This window comes from Triturus cristatus, chromosome 8 (assembly GCF_964204655.1).
Source record: "Triturus cristatus chromosome 8, aTriCri1.1, whole genome shotgun sequence".
In the NCBI taxonomy this organism is placed as follows: domain Eukaryota; kingdom Metazoa; phylum Chordata; class Amphibia; order Caudata; family Salamandridae; genus Triturus; species Triturus cristatus.
In genome coordinates, this window is record NC_140591.1 from 1542830953 (window position 1) to 1542852868 (window position 21916).

At 43.4% G+C, this 21916-nt stretch overlaps 1 protein-coding gene across 1 annotated transcript in view; it reads right to left on the reverse strand.

Annotated features, from left to right (window-relative positions):
* Positions 1-348: 348 nt before the first annotated feature.
* Positions 349-21916, reverse strand: part of LRRC51 (leucine rich repeat containing 51) — an 80993-nt gene continuing 59425 nt past the window's right edge. Inside the window, exon 5 of the mRNA XM_085623427.1 lies at positions 349-3789. Coding sequence (XP_085479553.1) covers positions 3651-3789 — 139 coding nt within the window. The 3' untranslated portion in view covers positions 349-3650. The remainder of the gene's footprint in view (positions 3790-21916) is intronic.

A 21916-nucleotide genomic window follows, 5' to 3' on the forward strand; every position in this document is an offset into this window, starting at 1 on the left:
AATGGTTATGTATCATATGTGTGACTTGTATAACTTTTCTTTTTCACTGCAATACTAAGCACAGATGTTCTCCCTCTCTCTCCATTTTAACTCTATGAACACTCTTAAAGTCCTCCATAATTATAAGCATTTTCACACTACTTCTTAGTTTAGATTTTAGCCAGTGCTGTCAGTTACTGTCACTAAACTCCTTTTTTTACGTCCCTTAGTGCACCTTCTATGTGGTGCACAGAACCATTTTACTTTAGTTTGTTTACTTTCAGGCAATATCTTGGTTCCCTGTTTGTTTGTCGAACTTGCAGTTGCATCAAGTCTTATTCATTAAAAGGAAAGGCAACGAGGTTTTCATCAAAGTGCAGATGTCCCATTTATTTGCAAATAGGTTTGATATTGAAGGCTTGATTGTCAGAGTCTTGTGGTGATTGTGTAAATGTGTGCCACATCAGTGTATCCTGCAGATATTGCTTGCATGTCTTCATATGGTGCACCACTTAGGGACAATATTCAAAAAGGTTTTCACAATTTTATTTTTAAATATTAGGAAGTGTAGGTTTCGTCACCAACGATTAGGAACTCTATTATCTTGTTTGATCTTTTACATCTTCATAATACTTCTTCTAAAGTTAACATCCTAGCCACACCTAAAAACAAACCTTAGCTTACATTCTTCCTACAAAACGGACAAGTTTAAAGTTATTTCTATGTCAAAAAACAGTAATTTGATTTTTTTAGCCTTTTGGCTCTAAATATATTATCAGAGTAAAATCTTTGATCGGCTCTAAAGACAAGCACTATTAGTCATCAGGTATCCCATGCCACCACCCCATTCCTGTCTTTCACTTGCTCACAAGCGACCACTGCCACTTGTTTTCTTACTAGTTTACATCATTTTGCGAAAGGAGAATTCCCACTGGATCATTCATAGCAAGGATGAGTAGAGAAATGCTGGGGAGAGAATAAAAATAATGGACCACCATGTTTCCTAAACGAGGGCCAAGCATGCAGCACACTGGACCGAGGGCCAAGCATGCAGCACCCTGGACCGAGGGCCAAGCATGCAGCACACTGGACCGAGGGCCAAGGATGCAGCACACTGGACCGAGGGCCAAGCATGCAGCACACTGGACCGAGGGCCAAGCATGCAGCACCCTGGACAGAGGGCCAAGCATGCAGCACCCTGGACAGAGGGCCAAGCATGCAGCACCCTGGACAGAGGGCCAAGCATGCAGCACCCTGGACAGAGGGCCAAGCATGCAGCACCCTGGACCGAAGGCCAAGGTTGCAGCACACTGGACCGAAGGCCAAGCATGCAGCACACTGGACCGAGGGCCAAGGATGCAGCACACTGGACCGAGGGCCAAGGATGCAGCACACTGGACCGAGGGCCAAGGATGCAGCACACTGGACCGAGGGCCAAGGATGCAGCACACTGGACCGAGGGCCATGCTCTCAGCACACTGGACCGAAGGCCAAGGATGCAGCACACTGGACCGAAGGCCAAGGATGCAGCACACTAGACCGAAGGCCAAGCATGCAGCACCCTGGACCGAGGGCCAAGCATGCAGCACCCTGGACCGAGGGCCAAGCATGCAGCACACTGGACCGAAGGCCAAGGATGCAGCACACTGGACCGAAGGCCAAGGATGCAGCACACTGGACCGAAGGCCAAGGATGCAGCACACTGGACCGAAGGCCAAGGATGCAGCACACTGGACCGAGGGCCATGCATGCAGCACACTGGACCGAAGGCCAAGGATGCAGCACACTGGACCGAGGGCCATGCATGCAGCACACTGGACCGAGGGCCAAGCAAGCAGCACACTGGACCGAGGGCCAAGCTCTCAGCACACTGGACCGAGGGCCAAGCATTCAGCACACTGGACCGAGGGCCATGCATGCAGCACACTGGACCGAGGGCCATGCATGCAGCACACTGGACCGAGGGCCAAGCATGCAGCACACTGGACCGAGGGCCAAGCATGCAGCACCCTGGACCGAGGGCCAAGCATGCAGCACACTGGACCGAAGGCCAAGCATGCAGCACACTGGACCGAAGGCCAAGGATGCAGCACACTGGACCGAAGGCCAAGGATGCAGCACACTGGACCGAGGGCCATGCATGCAGCACACTGGACCGAAGGCCAAGGATGCAGCACACTGGACCGAGGGCCATGCATGCAGCACACTGGACCGAGGGCCAAGCAAGCAGCACACTGGACCGAGGGCCAAGCTCTCAGCACACTGGACCGAGGGCCAAGCTCTCAGCACACTGGACCAAGGGCCTAGCATGCAGCACACTGGACAGAGGGCCAAGCATGCAGCACAATGGACCGAGGGCCAAGCATGCAGCACACAGGACAGAGGGTCAAGCATGCAGCACACTGGACCGAGGGCCAAGCATGCAGCACACTGGACCGAGGGCCAAGCATGCAGCACACTGGACCTAGGGCCTAGCTCTCAGCACACTGGATCGAGGGCCAAGCTCTCAGCACACTGGATCGAGGGCCAAGCATGCAGCACACTGTACCGAGGGCCAAGCATGCAGCACACTGGACAGAGGGCCAAGCATGCAGCACACTGGACATGGGATTATAGAAGGCTAAAAAGCAAGAAATGAGAAAAAAACAAATGAGAGTGATCAGGTAAAGGGCCCGGTTTCTGTCTTCACGATCTAACCATGGATATCGGTGGTCTTCACTGTTGATATCCATAGAGTTTTAGAGAGTTTTTGATTACACGTTTGACAGGGAAAGAAACAGATCAAGGAGACGGATGAAAAGCTGTCAATAGCTGGGTAATTAAAAACAATATGACTAGGTAAAAGCAGTTAACCTGCGACTACAGAATGATTCCCATGTGACGCGTTGGTCTTAGGCGGAGGCAAACATTGAGGTTGTCAAATAGGCAATGCGTACAGATGTCCTATCATTTCTGTGTGATTTTAATGTTACTTTTAATGGGGGGGGGCATCGATGGCGAGCTATAAAAACTATACTGTCCGACCGCTCCAGCCATAAGGCTCCTTCCTCATTACCAACATCTTGTCCCCATTTCACATATCTCCTGAACCCAAGCCAGTGCAAGGAGATTATCTTCGCCTGATGTAAAGCACTATATAAATAAACAGCATAACACAATCTAGGAGGATATTTCAAGCGTCCTTGATGGTTTTACTTTCCAATTTCTTTAACCTTGAGCACTGCTAATAGCCTCCAGACATTGCAATTCCAAATGGGAATTTGAACCTTGAGTTTCACACCCCCTGAGCTAATGTCTGCCTTTGCTTCCTTCAGTGAAATTTTCTTTTGTCCCAACACAAGGTCCATTGATTTTAAAAGCGCCAGTGTCTTGACTATCGTTGCTGATGTCCAATGTGTCAAGAGGAAGAGGGTCATGATTGGAATCATCTGAAGGCTACTTACAACATGAGACAGCGGTAGAAGTAGGAGTCTGCACTGAGGATAGTCCTGATGAGTGGTAAACCTTAATTATTCAATGTATTGCTTGTACAGTTCCATTTCATGAAGTAGTCCGGTCACACTGGGGCAAACAGCACATGGATTAAATGCCTGCATGATCCGGCATTCCCTTTTTCCCTGCTATTGGCTGGCCAGATAGATAACCATATACCTCTGTATTTAAGACTTCGGTTAATCTTTCTTCTTTTTCTTCACACGCTTAGGTTTTATGTTCATTTTCCTCCAGACTTCAGCATTTGTTCGATCCTGTTTGGTAACTCCACTAAAGTCAAATGATTTCAGCCAAGGCAGCAGACCAATAACATAATTTCTATTAAAAAAAGGAAAAAAACAAAATCAGTCATTGCAGTGCAATTGAACAACCACTGCCACAACCATATCTGCTTCCATATGCCTGTGGAAGAACACAGCATAAACATAACTCAGCATCACCATCAAGGACTGGGATACCCATCCTCTTGCCCATAAATACAACTCAGCACCAGAGCATGGGTCATCATTAGGACAGCTGTTGAAAGACACGTGAAAAGAAAAGCAACCTGAAGAAATACCAAAGGTATCAAATATGAAAATTATACAGAAACAACCTCTAGCGCCCAAGGAGGAATGGAACATAAACCTGAAAAGAACAAAATGTGAGTTGTAGACTAGGCATCAAATTTTCAAGGAGTAACTAGGGAAGCCTAGTCCAATAGGCAAAAACATCCCACTGAAAGACAGCGGACTTGCAAATGGAACCGTCACGGAACGTGTATGAATGCCAACAAAAGTACCAGGACAATGAAAAAGCACAATACAGGAGAAGACCGAGGTTAATCATAATGCGAGGATCTAGGTAACAGACCAATCCCCTCAAAGCAAAAGGATGAACCTATTGGACTAGGCTTCCCTCCATGGGCACTAGACGTGGTTTCCCTATAATATTTATATTTGATACCTTTGGTATTTCTTTAGGTTGCTGTTCAAATAAATTGTCTTTCCACCTCTGTCCTAATGAAGGCCTGGTAAATGTAACTATTGGGGTCGAAACGTCGACTTTCTAATGCTTTGCAATATGGACTGTAGTATTCACTATTATTCGTTTCTACAAGCTTTGATGTTTTTCTCCTTTGTTTGTTTAGAATTTAGTAACTATATAATACGATTGTTTATCAAAAAAGTCATAAGTCTGCAATAAACTAACTCGCTTTTGCATTCTGTCTTGATATGTTTATGAATTTGTAATCTGACCAAACGTTAAAAAATTCTGTTGCCTGTGCTTACCTATTTGTATACATTCCTTCCTCCCACTGCTCCTGAGTGAACCACGTATTTGTTGCATTTACACAACTCAGCACCAGTGCATCAATCGTCAAGAATTGGATGCCCATCGCCTTGCCCGTAAACACAACTCCGCACAAGAGCATCTATCATCAAGGACTGCCGTTCCCACCCCCTTGCCTATAAACACAACTCGGCATCAGAGCATGTATCATCAAGGACTGGGGTACCCATAACCTTGCCCAGAAACACAACTCCGCGCCAGACCATTTATCACCAAGGACTGAGGTGACCACCCCGTGCCCATAAACACAGCTCACTGCCAGATCATCTACCATCAAGGACAGCGGTGCCCACCCCATACCTGTAAATACAACTCAGCACGAGAGCAGATATCATCAAGGACTGGGATGCTTACCACCTTGCCCCTAAACACAACTCAGCGCCAGGCCATCTATGATCAAGGACTGGGGTGCCAATGCCCATAAACACAACTCTAGTCTAAAAAACAAGAGCAACTCAATGTATCACATGAACTTAGGTATCAAATGTAGTAACTGAAAAAAGCAACTCATTTTTACACACAATCTGATTACACACACTTCTGTGCAGACCTAATCGACATAAAATAATTCCTAATGAAGCAGACAAATTTACTCTAAAGGCTTGATCTTTGTTCAAATTCAAGTGACAAACAACCAATATCTCATTATCCAATTAGATTCAGCCGAAATTCACAGATGTTAATTATGTTCCCACCAATTGTTCTGTGGAAGCAAGGAGCCAACATGTTTCGTCCAATCAAGCGACTTCCTCAGGCAAGAATTGCTGTGAAGAGTAATTAGAGTCAGACTTGGAGTATTTAGCACAACCTTAAGGGCACTGGATGGGGTTGATTATGGCCAAGTAAGTATGCAGTTCATCGTGACAATGCACAAGTGTCCTATCAATAGCACTTCTAACGGTAGAGTGTTCCAAGGTATTGAGGTGTGTGTAATGGTATTGAAGTGCAAAATGTGGTAAAGTGTGCCCAATATTTGAATGCTAGGGTAGTTGCCATTACATTTGTTGAGGAATTGTAGAGGTCTATGATAGAAACTGAAATAGAAAAAGTAGTTGACTGCCCAGCATCTGCGTCTAACACCACTTGGTAAACTGGTAGTAGCCTGCTTGGCGTGCGTGCCCGACACCACTTGGTAAATAGGTAGTAAGTACACTGCTTGGAGTGCATGTCTGACACCATTTGGTAATCAAGTAGTAAGTACACTGCTTTGCGTGCATGTCTAACTCCACTTGGTGAACAGGTAGTAAGTACACTGCTTGGAGTGCATGCCTGACACCACTTGGTGAACAGGTAGTAAGTACACTGCTTGGAGTGCATGCCTGACACCACTTGGTGAACAGGTAGTTAGTACACTGCTTGGAGTGCATGTCTGACACCACTTGGTAAACAGGTAGTCCACTGCTTAGCGTGCATGTCTGATACCACTTGGTGAACAGGTAGTAAGTACACTGCTAGGAGTGCATGTCTGACACCACTTAGTAAGTAGGTAGTAGACTGTTTGTGTCATGAAGCTACATAGGCCTTGTGCACAAACACGTCCATTTTACATGTTCACGTTTAAAGTTGACATCTTTTAAATGATGACTTTTACCACACATTGTTGTGCTCCGCATGAGATAGAATACTCAAAGGGTTTGCTTACTGTTACATTTCTTCGTAGGCATATTATCATACTAGAAGACATTCAGTTCAAGGACCAGGTACACTGCGCGCACTGGCCTTGTTTGCTGTTTTCCATTCTGTGACAATTCTGGCTGGGTAGAATCGACAAAGTTGGCGGGTCGGAGCTTAGGCATAGAATGAATGGGTCCAGTTTATTATATAAACTGTACCACGCTTTTGTTTAGGTGGAGGAGCATTTCGATGGTTGTCGAGGTTGACCTTTGCCGGAATTCTAGCCCAGCTGAATACCGTCTCCATCCTGAGAAGGACGCCAGCCTGTTCTACGCTAAGATTGGCTCCCACATGACCCACAACCAGAGGTAAATGAGGAGTTAGACCACTCTAAGGTATTCTGGCAGACCACACACCCTATGCTTACTAGCATAGAAAGCGCTAGGTAGGAGTAGAGTTATATGAGATCATATAATCATTGCAACAGCACAATGGTTGAACTATTTCTCATCTTTGCCATTATTGCAATGTCGATTACTTTGTTTTGTTTCCTTCTGTTCATCATTGCAGCACACAAATTTTACACAAGAATCCTATTGCTTCAATAAATATTGAAACGCCAATTTGCGTATTCTTTGTGTCTCCTTTTGGGCATGCCTGAGTTACTAACGAAAGGGTAAGATCTGTTCCCATGATTTCCCTGATGAATCAGGATGGCCATGTTCTGAGGATGCAGACACTTGGAGTGCATGTCTGACACCACTTGGTAAACAGTTACTAAGTACACTGCTTGGCATGCGTGTCTGACACCAGTTGGTAAACAGGTAGTACGGTTTAGAGTTCCAGATGGTGCACTGTACGTTAGCCAGGAATTAGGTAAACAGATTATTTTGGTATGCAAGGACTCAGTTTCACATAGTTATGACGCTTATGTTGCCCAAACGCATAGTCGTACTGCGATAGCAGGAACCGTATGACACTAGGCATGCATGCCTGAAACCACTTGGTAAACAGTTAGTACACTGCTTGGAGTGCATGTCTGACACCACTTGGTGTCAGACAAGCAACAGATGGGGTGAATCACTGAAAGCAACGGATTCAGCCTGGAGATCCTTCAGAAAAATGAATCTGAGGGAAGAAGAATCCATCAACAAAAACGTTTGCTGTCAGGAAGTGTAAAAAAGCTTGTGATTTATTTTTCTCTCAGTTGTACAGAGATTACCAGCCGAACAAATGCAAGTGTAAAGACTGTGAAGAAGGTAGTCCTTCCACGATACACTTTCTGTTTTATATGCTATGTGTACTAGCGTCAATTTTGAGTGAAAAACTGGCTTCTGATCTTAAAACGGGCATGAGTGAAAGCTACTTTGGTATGCGAAGACATCGTTTATGTGCACGGTTATAATTCAAGTAGAAATTTGTGAATTCTACCTGGAATAGTCTTAGGTATTCGTTCATTTGCTTGATGAGCATTGCTTTGGATGACCACAATAATTTATGGTAATGTGATGGTAAGAGCATTTTATTGTCAAGTCGAGATGTTGATTTATTGATTATGATTTTGGTTTGATTTAGTCACATTGAAGATCTAGACTGTGAAATGAGCAGTCAATAAATGTTTGGAATACAAAATAATTGTCATGTGGCGCGCTTGCATAGCATTACTATAGGAAACGCCATCTATATAAACTATGGATTCATGCTTTTCTACTTGGAATATATTTCTAATGGTTGGATATGGATATGCTGATAAGAGTGAATAGTTAGGGGTGGTATGCATCATTCCTAAATAAATACTTGATTGTTATCTATTTACTGCTTTTCATGCTGCATGATAATGTACTATACTCTCTCTCTTGTGAAGTGTGAGGCGTCACAGACTTGCTGGAGACGTCGCTGATTTGAAGCTCTGGCTCACAACTTATCAGGGTGTTACCACAGGAGCTTCAACAAGAGCGTTACTCTGAGGTTCATATACATGAGGGCACTACTACCGCCAAGTGGATACCAATACAGCTATATCAGTACATGATAGGATTGGTTGTTTTATCACAAGGGGACATTTTGAAGTACCACTGGGAGATTGAGGATTCCACGCTAATTAGATACCTATTCATGCTTTGCTGCCTGGCTATCATTGATTTTATGAATTGAGGTGTGTGTACTGCAATATTTTGGGCAGATGTGCGAATTGAAAAGGCGCGATTCCGATTTTGGATTGCTGTTTTCAATGCCTTGAAAAAGTCTGTGCAAAGACTAAATACACGTCGGCTAATCGTGTGCTGGGAATTTGAAAGATTTACATTTTGATAATAAAGACTACTAATCGACATGGATTAACCTCTCTGGATTCTTGTTTCTGATGAATAGATTTTGTGTTTTTCTTGCTTGAAAATTGGGTTTATTCATACCCAAGGGTCGAACATACGTAATTAGGACTTGAATAAGACTAATGGTGTGCTGTAAAGCCCTCTACTTTCTGTGTGATAATGTACTATACACTGCACAGGTAGTGTTAATCAGCTGGCAAATCGTCATATAAAATAGTCAGTTTTTCTATGCACAGGGTGGTAAAGTTCAGATATTGGGGTTTCTTTGCAAAGAGAAGGTTCCGATTGCACCTTCCACCAATTACCGATGTGGAATGTCGGTGGCACAAATTTTATAACTACATGGTAATGATGACACCACAGTAGATTTTGTACTGAAATCAGTTTTATTTGTGGCCTGTGACTATTTTATGAAGTTGTATGCATATAGTTTTAATTATATCTAGCTCTAATTACATCTAGCTCTGAGGAAGCTCCATATAAATAATAATGCTTAAACGTAACATGTGTTGCCAGCAAGAAGTACTCATAGAATCCATTTTTATTTTTTTTAAATATCTTTATTGGTCTTTTCAAGTTTTTCCAGCATTCCATGATACATAACATGACAGAATGGCGAATAGAAGAAAGAGACAGTATTGTCAATTACAGATTACATTGTCGCAACAATACTGTTATGGAGTAACTACTCGCAGTTCAGCAGATCGTGTCCCGATGTGTTACAGCGCACAAAGTTATCCTCAAGAGGCTGTCCCCCCATGGAAAAAGAAGTACTCATAGAATCCATGATGGAGTTGAAAAATAAACTGGAGCGAACCTTGAGAATTAACACACTGATCACGTCAACACAGGCTTTGTGTGGAAAATTTGCTACATATTGAATGCAACTTATTAAGAAAACAGGAGGCGTGCGGATAGACTTGGCCAGATTAAATTCTGCAAGGTTCCTTCAGTTCTTGGATTTGACTGAGCAACCAAATATCTCTTCCGTTTCCAGCACTGTTGGAGATGTTAAGTGGAGCTATATTTCTTCTGTTTTATTTGGTATAATAACAAGGGAGATGTTGGCGATGTTTAAAGGTTATGTATTCAGAATATTGTGTATGTTATCTATTTAGAATATTGTGGATGTCATCTTATGTGGATGTTCTGGAATTCCTTTCAGGCATTCACTACAGAGACTTCTCTGGGATTGGTCGTGGGTCTTATTCTGTGAATAAACCTTCAATTAAGGATATACCAGAAGTCGTATCCTGAGTTTCATTCCATGATGGACACACTACATTTTAGCCACAATTTGGTTTATTCAGAGACCCAAAGACTCATGGTACTTTAATTTGCCCATTATTTGGATACTTATTATTACAGATCTGGATGTTAGCCGATGACATTTTCTACATTTACAGCAGAGCGCTATAGTTTCGAGAAGGTACCGTGTTTTAAATCTTGCTTTACTGACTTTTCTATAATATGGCATCAGGCGCTTACCGTTAGGATCTTGTAACAGTCATCTACACGCGAGTCCCTCACGTGGGATTTGAATGCAGAGCAACGTTCGCCTGGCACACACGCTCTCTGCTTCTACGTTGCATTGATTTCAGCATGCTCTGCGTTGATTTATGTGCTTTGTCATCGCATGGTACCCCCACGTTTGTGACCATCTTGAATTGCAAAGGATTCGTTTATTCGTTCATAAGCTGGTATCAATAGGTTTAATGCAGTGGCACGATCTACAATGTATCTTCTAATTTATGTGGCTGTTGGAGTCATTCAATTACACGCACCGCCACGGACTACGATTTATAAATTCCTATTTATGCAGCTGCCGGTCAATTCCTCGATACTCTACGATCCTGCATTTCTTTACCTGCTGGGAAGAAAGCATTTAAGTATTTTCAAGTTTTTCTTTATTTAATTTTGTTCAGTCCTTTATTTGTTTACATACTTTAATGACTATTCTATTAACTGTGTTTGGATTTGATTGTAACTATTTCGTTGGAATATACATACCTAATACATGGCTAATGAGAACAACGTTGTGCAATCTCCTTTTTTACAATTTTCCGGAAAACCACTAATGCTGTGTAGAAAATGTCTCGGAATCTTTGAGAAATATAGGATTACACTTGATGCCAAGAAATAGGATGCTGTTAGATGCACCGCTTTATTATTTAATCATCTAGGTGATGCAGGGTAGGGAGTCTATGCCAATTTGCCTCATGTTATTCCTCCTGCTGCGGAGGCTGAATCCTGGGATGAATATACTGAGGCAGTAGCTGCATGACCAAACAATATTCTGATGAGCCATCTGTTATGCTAGAGAGGAACACATCTTTCAAAAGAAAACAAAAATTGAGGGAATCAGTTGAGGACTATTTGCAGCTAAGTGTGAATTTGGCAGTAATCTTGATGTTTATCTTAAAGATCAATTTGTGTTTAATTGCCCATGAAAACAAAATATACATGAACCCATTCTGAGCTGTTATAATCCTTTGCTTTCTGAAGTCAGAGACATTGCCAAGATTATAAAACAATATCTTACGTCCACAAACGCCATCACAGATGAGGTAAAAGACAGGTTGCCTGTGTCATTTGTTATCCCCTTGTTGCAAGGATTCTGCGTAAACACAGAACTATGCGTAGGATTATGGGACCTAAGTAGATAGGGACTGAGTCATCCTACCACCTTAGTACCCATGAGCCCAGGACCGACTTGCTATAGTGTCTCACTTGATCTCCTACTCACTCACAGAGAAACAAGTGATTAGACACCCCAGAACACAACACTCCCTACTCTTCTCAGGAATCGCGGTTGCTAGACACACCCTTTAGCTCACACTCTTATACTTGTCCACAATAAGATCTGACAGACACGAACAAGTTTAAAATATTTATTTTAACTAACGTGCTCTAATATGCAGTATACATACCACAACAAGCAGGAAAATGCATAACCCCAGTGTATGGTAAGCATAGCAATTAGTCCGTAAATCATGAAAGGAGCTGTCATTGTAAAAAGACAGCATCCCTCCCCTTGTATAAAAGCAGAATGATTGTATATCAGAAGATCTCTTGGCGTTATCTGCAGACCCCGTATCTCAGTCTATAGATGGTAGATCAACATCATTGGTGCGGTCTGGTTTTTCTCCCTGGAAAGGTCCCTCTCCAAGTGTGTGCTACCTATTTGTGTATTCCAATAGGCCCAAAGTACGTATTCTCTAACAACAGCTGCAATAATATGTTTTTTCTAGGTGCTAGTGCCTGACCAGAACAGAATAACAAGGGGCATTGTTGTTCGACCTTTGTCACAATGTTCAGACCTGCAGAGTGTGAACACAACGATAGGTTCTCATGTGAAAACGGCAAACAAGTCATTTGGAAAATAAACTTGTGTAGTAACGTGTGCAAAGCAGCGGACAACCTGCAGCGTGCTCATGCTAACTTAGAGAAGGCGACAATGTCCCCATGCCCCACGTGACACCCTCTGATGATGCTAGTGTGTGTGTTGGATCTAGAAAGAATAAGGACAAGAAAAGTTGTGGTTACTGTTTTAGGTGCAGGTCAAAATTTTATATGGGAAACAACACAGCATGGCCAGCACAAGGGATTACATTCATGTAAAAAAAAAAATAGGACAGTTTTAGGCTGTGTGTTGGAATCTAAAGACAAATATGAAAGTGAATCCATAAGAAAATGTTTAAAGGTCGTATTTGTGAAATTGATATGGAAAATGTTAACATTAACGTTATGGCAGATTCTGGTCCACCAATTACCATACTTTCAGATGTAACTTTTGACAAATATTGGCTAAACAAAAAGCTAAAGACAACAGGTGCAATAACAAGACGTTTGGGGAATATGACATAATTATGAAAGGATATTTTCAAGATGTACTGATGAACAATTTATACATAGATTTGTGTTGCTGAAAGAGGAAGGGACATCATGGAGTGGCAGGATCAAGGTAAATTTGGCATTTTGCTTAAACCTGGTGCTGATGAACCAGTTGTTTTGGGTCAAGTACCAGTTTTAAGTTTAGATAGTTGTAAATATAGGGCAGACATTGTTATGTTATCAGACAAGTATGCCAACGTTTTTAGTGATGATATAGGTCTTGGATGATATAGATCTTGTCAAAGATTTCGAGAATAAAATTGTGCAGAAGGGGGATGCTAAACCTGTGATGCAAAGAGTTAAACCAGTTCCTATTTCTATTAAGCAGGAATTGAAATCGTTGCTGGACAAAGTATGTGCAAATGAGTTGCTGCAGCTGTAATTGCAAGAGACAAATCTGGTGAGATTAGGTTATGCGCAGATCTCAGAGCTCTTAACAGAAATATTGTGGTGGATTGTCATCCTCTGCCACGTATTCATGATATGTTGGCAAATTTAGGCAAGTGTAAATATTTTCCCACCATAGATTTAGGATCTGCATATCATCAAATGCCGTTGGCTGACGAGTCACAGAGTTTGACAATGTTTTACGCCTTTCGGTGCTTACAAATATTTGCGGATGCCTTTTGGCTTGGTGTTGGAACTAGCACTTTCTGGTTGGATGAGGCGAGGCAGAACTTACCAATCCAGTCAGGGGTAGGTGATTACACTCGCTGTATAACCTGCGCTCACCCCTGCTTAGCTTGGCACTGAGCAGTCAGGCTTATCACAGAGGCAATGTGTTAAGCACTGGCATGGCACTCTCACATAATAAATACACTGAGCGTCAAAAAAGAGACTTCACATGTGGCGTATGTAAACACATGGGATACATTAATTAAAAAGTTTTGTTGATAAGTATAAGGAATTTTTGTGTTCTAATGAGCAATGTAAGGTTAGTGTTCCATCTTTTTTTTAATTTTTATTATTATTTTTTATTAGCATTTTTGAGCAACATAACCAAAGTAACACTTCTCACTGCCACGTATACTTAATAGATTATTAATGACATATGCTCCCATCAGCCCTCCGTCAGCAATAGGATTGACATTCAACTTATTAATAAGCCGTAATAACATGGGCCTGTCCCGTCCAGCCCCACATCCCCCCCCCGCCGCACTCTCTCCAGATCATAGGAATACTTCAATATGTCCCACAGTCAACCGAACCTGTATCCGTCCCCCGCCAATACCAACTCCGAGTATGAGATTACAGCGCCTGGAGAGTAGTCTGCGCCAACCAGTGCGTGAAGGGCGCCCATATATCCCTCGGCCGCGAGCGCATTGGCAGGAGCTCCCAGTAGACAGCCAGCTGTGACTGGCAATATACAGCGCTTCTTACCCATTCTCTAACGCTAGGCGACGTAGCAACCCCCCAGTGCAATGCAATTTGTCGTTTGGCCAGCAAAAGTAGCATTGCTGGTAGCTTCCGGTGCTTGGGTTTGATCATATGTAAGATGCCCAGCAATGCAGTTTGTGGTGTACATGGGATCAGTAGGCCAGTGATTGTGCATATTATTTCCATCACCCTGACCCAGAATGCCGCTAATGTGGGGCAGTCCCACGCCATATGTAAGAAAGTAGCCCCTCGTGCGTGGCAGCGCCAGCAATCATCTGTATCCCTCAAGCCCATGCGGTGTAATCGTCTAGGGGTGCGGTATGTCATATGGATATACTTGAAATGAATCAGGCGAAGCCTGTAGTTGGGGGATAGTATCTCAAGTAGCTTACAACATAAATCCCAGTGCTCATCAATGATTTCGGTCCCCAGTTACGCGGCCCACATGCGACGCGCCGCCGGGATCACTATAGGATGACAATTTTGCATGCTCAAGTACAATCGAGATACGAGCCGGCGTCCTGAGTCCACAGTCAGCACGGTCTCCAGGGCAAGTAAATCCGGTGGCGGTGCCGGAAATGTAGGAAACAGCTTTTGACATGTGTGGCGAAGCTGACAGTAAAGTAGCGTGTCAAGCATCGTCGGGGCGTCCGCACCACACATCTGCTCCTGCGTGAGGAAGGCATCACCCGGGAACAAATCCCCCCCTGTGTGAAGGCCGCGCGCCACAGCCCGCTCCCCGGTTCGCATATTCTGCAGCGGGGGCCACATCGGAGTTCCCCGTAGAGGCATCGACCTGGTGTACAGAAGGTCCATTCCGGCTCTACGCCTCAGCCCATCCCAGGCCCACTTAAGTGCATGTATCGGGTCGATTTCCGTGCATCTCCGCCTGAGTGTTCCATCTTTGACTCCTATGCTTGACCTGAAGGGCCTTTTAAGTTGTTGAAGAGTGATTTGAAGTATCTGATTGTGGCAGTGGATTATTTTTCAAAATGGCTGTAAAATGCATTTGTAAGAACAGCGAAAACACACAGTCTCAAATTTTTTGGGTAAAAGATTATTTGTATTGAAGGTGCACCTAAATCAATTGTAACAGATAATGGGTCACGTTTTATTTCATGCGAGATGTTGCAGTTTTTCAACAAACATGGTATACAGCACATTAAGGTGACATTGTATAGTTCTTCTTCAGATGATTTAGTGGAGATGGCTAATCGTTTTTTGAAGGAAGGCCTGCAGACGGCAATTTAAAAATATTTGAATGTTGTAGAATATTTGAAAAACAAGGTATGAAGCTATAATCATAACAACCTGCACAGTACTATTGATGTTGCATCTTTTATGCTTTTGAGGGGCAGAAAACCTGGTTCCGGTATTGAAGCATCTTGGTTGGATGCAGGTACTGGTCATTTGAATGAATGTTTAGATTTTAACAAGGAGGGCAGAAAAGTGGAGGCAAAAGAAAAAAAGGTTTGTAAAGAATATTTTGATAGTACTATTTATTTGAAAAGTTTTATATAGCACAAACAAGACGCTCTAGGGTATCAGAGCGCTGTACATCGTATTATAGACATAAAGCAGATACAAAAGAAATAATAAACCGAGTAAGAGGTTAGGTTACACCTGAAACAAATGCTAAGTAGGAAGGTAGACAGGCCAGAGTTGTAGACAAAGAATAAGAGTTACTTTTGGAGGTTACTGGTTTATTGTTGCATTTGGCTATTCAGGAATAATCCTTTGACATCTTTTTTTAATGCGGCTGTCGAGAGGTTTGTTCTGATTTCGGGAGGGAGAGCATTCCATATTCTTGGAGCAAAACCAGAGAAGGTGCGGTTGTAGGTTTTCTTCTGTTTGAACTTTTAGGGTTTCAGCAGTAGAGTATTGGAACTTCTAAGGTCTTGATTCGTGCCTGCAAGTTCAGGTTTTATTGTCAAGTAAGTGGGAGTGTTATGTATGTATCGCTTTATGCGTTAAGCAGGCTATCTCATAGCGGTGCCTTGCATCGAGAGAGAGCCATTTGAGTTGAATTAGCTCTGGAGTGATGTGTTTACATTTTCTTGATCCCATGACGAGTCTGGGAGCAGAGTGCAAAGTAGCCCTAAAAGATGCCAGTTTAGCTTTGGGTAGCCCAGCCAGGGTCACAATTCCGCAGTCTAAACCGAAGATGACTAGTGTTTGGACAGCTAGTTTCATGTCCTCTGGTGGTAGGAACAGTTTGAGTTTTAATGTGTTGAGTTGCTGGTTGATGATTGGGTTTTAATTTAAAAAACATTCACAGTGGTGACAGGAGAGTTGAAATTTACAAAGCCAGTTAAAAATTGCAGGACAATGGGCGATGGAATAGGAACTCTATTGTGAAGCTTAAAGAAGAGCAAGTTCGGATTATGAAAAATTTGAATGTCGTGAAGTGATGAATGATTCTGATTGGCTTGATGTGCCTTTGTTTTTTTTTTTGTGCAAATCTGTTTTATTGATTTTATAATGCAGTACATAACATCACTGTTAGACGCTGCAGCTATTACATTAGGTACAGCATCTGTGCGCTTGTGCAGTCCGTTTGTACCCGTAGGGCAATATAAGATGCTATAGAGACAATACTCGTAAGTACATTTGCAATTGGTCTCCCACAGGTGGGCAGGAGAGAGGAGAAGGGAAGGAGAGCGACAAGGAACATGTACAATATATCATAGCTTACAGTCTGAAACCTCCCCCCAAACATATACACTGCTGCATGCCCATCCCTGGTTACCCTGACACGTGTGGACTTACAGAGTAGTCGATTATATTGGTGCCATATACGGTTGAGCAGCATTATGAGATTCACAGGAGATCAAAAAGAAGGGCAAAACTTTGCATTTATTAACTGTTGAGAAATAAGAAACATAAACGTGTGTAATAAACTGATCCGTTCTCGACCCTCCCCCCCCCAGTTCCATGTGCAGTATTACATATTGCTCTGCATGTTAGTGGCTGCCAGCCGCTGCCCCATCCCTAGATCATGTACTAATGTCTTGGCACAATCAGCATTTATCTAGCAATAGAAGGTGATGTGTTGTACGGACCTGCACATCATGTGTGTGCTAACTACCCGTGGCCTGCTCCTCTGAGGGGTCCTCAGATGGCGTGTCTGCGCTGCGTTGCAAAGCTGTATAGAGAGCGTCCCAGTATGTGGTGATAGGGAGCTTACGCAGCCCCAGGGTCTCTTTGCGTTTGATGACGATACCTTCTGCCTTGGACCACACTAGCAAGGACTGTCGCCAAGCCTGAATATGCGGGGGGTCTGACGCTTTCCAATGCTTCCTAATTAGCCTCTTGGCCACTATCTATGCCAGGTCTAAGAACCGGGATGTAACTTTCGTGCTGGATGTTCTGCGGAACCTATGTAGTTAGTAGGTTGGCCTGCCGAAAGGTAGCTCCCGGCCCGTACAAGTGCGCAGCGGCGTAGTCACGTCGCTCCAATATGCACCTACCCAGACACAGCTCCGGGACATGTGCACCAAGTCAGCCCACGCTGCAGCGCACCTCGGGCATGTGGCATTTTCACAATTAAAATATTGTTTAATTTTCGCAGGCGTAAGGTATGCCCTGTGAACTATGTATAGTTGAATCTGGCGAAAGCGCATATTCCTGTGAATGCGCGTCGGGCTCTTGAGCACCTGGACCCACTCTTTGTCTGTGAATGGGTGACCTAAGTCCTGTTCCCACTTGTAACGAAGTGTGTCAAGGCTGATCGCTGCGTGCGACCTGAGTGAGGCTGCAAACCAGTGTGTTAGGTGTCTACCCTGCCCCATGACGTGCAAGTACTGCATGGTGAGGTGTGTTCGCGGCTTGGTAGTGACATCTCCCCATGCTGCTGTGAGTGAGGCCACCGATGGGCGAGAAATTGTCCCGGCGGCAGTCCTTCCTCATCCACAAGCTTCGTGTACGGCGTGAGCGCCCCCTCGCGATAGAGATCTCCGAGTGTTTGGACACCCTGTTTGATGAGCCTTTCTACTGAAAATGAGTGCGGTGGTAGTGAAGTTTGCCTACAAAATGATTCTCAGAATACTAGCAGTGCGGATTTGAAGTCTGAAGCAGATGATGACGTTTGCTTACAGAGTAATTCACAGAATACTAAAAGTGTGAATTTGAGATTTCACAATGAATGAGTGAGAGTAGCTCCTGTTACACTTTCTTATGTTTTAATTGTATTTCACAGTAACTAGATTTCTTCTGTTTATTTGTTAAAATAATAAGAGAGATATTGGAGACATTTAGTGGTTATGTATTCAGAATATTGTGGATGTTATGTATTTAAAATATTGTGGATGTCATCTTATGTGGGTGTTCTGGAATTCCATTCAGGCATTCACAGCAGAGATGTGTCTGGGAGTGGTCGTGGGTCTGTGAATAAACTTTCAATTAAGGACTTACAAGAAATCATTTCCTGGGTTTCATTTCAAGATGGAGTAGACACACTACAGGCACCCAGGAGAAAGCCTTTTTATGGAACCAAAATTGTTGTTATTTGTATATCTTGTGAGGTGTACAATTGTTAAAGTTGTTGGTTGCTGTTATAAGTGATTTAACATGGTAGTCCTGTTGACCAAGGCTCACTGAAGGATTAAGATAGCTATTAAGAGCAGGGCTCGGGCATGAAAGGCTCAATACTAACATGCAATTTTAATGCATTTTAAGTGGAAACCTTTCAGGTGTATTCCCCTCATCAAAGCACCCAAGCAATCCCGATCTGAAGAAAGAACAACAAAGAATGCAGTTTCCTTGATTGGGATGAATTAATTTGTTTGTTTTGTGCAGGATTGTCACATTCACCAGGAGCACAAAACCTGTTGATGCTTACCAACTAAAGCAGTGGTAAATGCCTTTTGAAAAACACTCTTATCAATTGTCAGTCTTTGGCATCAATTTTGTTATATTCAAGCAAAGCCATGTTGCTTGGTTTTGCATCCTCTGAAGTTTCTGGTTGTTTTTCATGGAGGCTATAGCATACATTAGTTTGTGGCCAAAGAGCAGAGACCGCACGAAGGCCCTGGAAAGTTTGATGCCATGGATTATCTCTAGAAGAGGAAGGATCCTTTGCAGGATCAGGAGTTGGAAGTAGGTGATTTGGACCACGCCTGAAACTTGGTACAGAGCTCAAACAAGACATTCAGTTACTGGGCAGTGAGGGGATGGCCTTTACTTCCTCTGTGCACTGGAATGGTATGGAGTTTAGGGTATGATAGATACCAGACTTTCAGCCTTCTTGCCACACATTCTAAATCAGCTCACCTTCTGGTGATGTATGTGTGCCAGCCAACTTGAGTTTTTTTTTATTGCTTTGTACTATTATCCTGCCGGATGCATTGTTGGATATCCCAGGTGGCGGTGTGTGATAACATGAGCGGTTGCTCTCACGTAGATGGTCACGAACAGTAGTGACAAAGGGAAGCGCTAGAGGACACTGAACATGCTATGATGTTGATGTGTGGGGATCATTTCTGATCAAATGGCTTCAATTTGAGAGGACTGAATGGCGCCACTGAAGGCGATTGCCTGTGACCCCAGAACACACTTCAAGGCTTCAGTGTCATTTTTCAGGCTACTTTATCCTCCGTTGCAATCATGGATACTGGTGCCATCTGCAATCTTGGTAAGAGGGACCTAAACATGCCGGTTGAAGGCAGAACTAACTTTAATGAACCTTCACTACAATGAGTCCACAGTTCAGTTTGTGCCTCTTCTGCAGCTGATTACACCACATAATTTCCACACAAATCAAGACTTTGGGCCAGATGTATCAAAGGGTTTTGCCCATTCTGTGTCTATGGGGAAATGTGTTGATACATATGGCCCTGAGTCTTTATATTTACTAGTAGAAACAGTAAAGGGAGATATTTGTATTCTCCGTGTTTGTGATGCGTACATGTAAATGAATCTTGACTATGCAATTTCTTAATGTAGTTTTCACCTTCAGCAGTGAAAACCCTTGGTGGGGCAGCTGCTGGAATGCATCCAACTTCTGATGTTTCATACAGAATAATGACACTTTGACTGCTGAGGTCCACTTTACACAACTTCAGTCTCCCTTCTGTTGTTGATAATGGTAGAGATAATTTACACCTTGATGAAGTCAAATATGTTTGAATATGTATGGTAAAGTAACAGTAATTAGGATGCAATTAGTAATTAGGGTGCTTTTACACCACTTCCCTTCTCGTCTTGAATTCGCAAGAAGCTGAAGACCTGGCTTTCCAATGAACTAACCTACCATTGGCAGGAATATGCACACACATCTGCTCAACAACAGAATGCCCTCACGGATGACAGTGCGCTGTACAAATACACATAACATAACATCCGAAAAGTTCAAGTTCAAAAGCAAAATCAGCAAAGACCTTGGCAGCCCATGTTATAGGAGAAGGTATTTGGTTCCTAAAGAACAAAGATTTTGCCATCTGTGCACACAAGAAGCAACCACAGATTTTGAAGCTCAATTGGACTACCAGTGTCTAACAAACTTAGGATCAGATGTTGTATTCCTTGAACCATTCAATTTCTAGAGTTGGGACTCCACCACTCTGGTTCAGTGTAGGTCTACTAGTACAAAATCCGATCGTTATGAGAATTTATATTTTTTTTGTCTTCTATCCAACCCTTTCACTCAAACAGGTTCCTTCCTGGCTCCAAGATGGATTCATCACTTAGGATGTATGTATGTAGTATTTGTATAGCGCAAACCTAATCATAAAAGGAAGCAGAGTGCTATAAAAAGTCAGAGGCAGGCATACGGCCAACAAGTGAGAGGAGAGATTGGGGATTATTGGATGGTTACAGCATTGTAATGTAATGTTCTTTAAAGAGGTATGTGTGTCTTAAACTATTTTCTAAGTTGAAGCTGAGTTGGAGTGGTTCTTATGATTCTGGGGTATTATTATAGATCTTAGATAGATGGAAAAGGTCTACTGCCTTTTTTTTTTACGCCGCTTAGTTTCTGGTCTGACGGTGTACTGGCTGTGGGTGTGCTGAGAGCCACCAGATATGGTGAGCTTGTCTACAAGATAAACAGGCGTCTTAGTTGTGATTGGCTTGTAAGTGATGCAGCTGGTTTCGAAGAACATGTGGGTCAGCAAGGACAGCCAGTTGAGTCCCATCACAGCATTATGTGATCATATTTCTTCTGGCCCTGCATGAGAAGTGCTGTAGCGTGTAGGATGCCCTCTAGTTTTCCAAGTCTGTTATCTTGATCACATGGAGCATGTGCAACCCCCATCCAGATGCAAGAGAACAAAGCCTTAAACAGCAGTTCTGAAGTCACGTTCTACAAAAAACGGTTTTACTTTCTTTAGAAGAAAGAGTTGGGACCTGGCCATCTTTGTTTTTTGCCAACATGTTCCTTGAAGGTGAGGTTGGTGTCCAGGGTGAACATAAGTGAATTGGCATTCAGTGAGAACTGGGGTTTGATGCCACCAACGGCCATATAATTGAGTCAGGTTTGTACTATTTAATGCATGTTTTTGTCGATGCTTTGTAGCAGTCTGCTGTGACTATAGCACCTTGATGCTTATGAGTAGATGTTGCACTCTATAAATTTAATTCAAATTGCTCTTGGCAAATCCCAGAAATTCTGATTGGTTGGGTGGAGCTTCGGGTAGGAGATGGCCATCCAGGTCTGGACCTCACAGGCGGTCGCTCCTTCCTCGCTGCTCTGCCGCTCGCCTGCCTGCTGCCTCACCTGCTGCCAGACCGCTGACGGTTACCGCTGACCTCTTCTTCTCCGCAGCCCTCCGCTTCTGCCCACAGTCCGCCTTCCGCTTCTTCCGCCTTCCCGCTCCTCACTTCTCACCGGCCCCGCTGCCCCGGTCACTTCCTTGCTTTCTCGCCGCTGCCCCGGAGCCCCGCCTCCCCTCCTCGCCCAT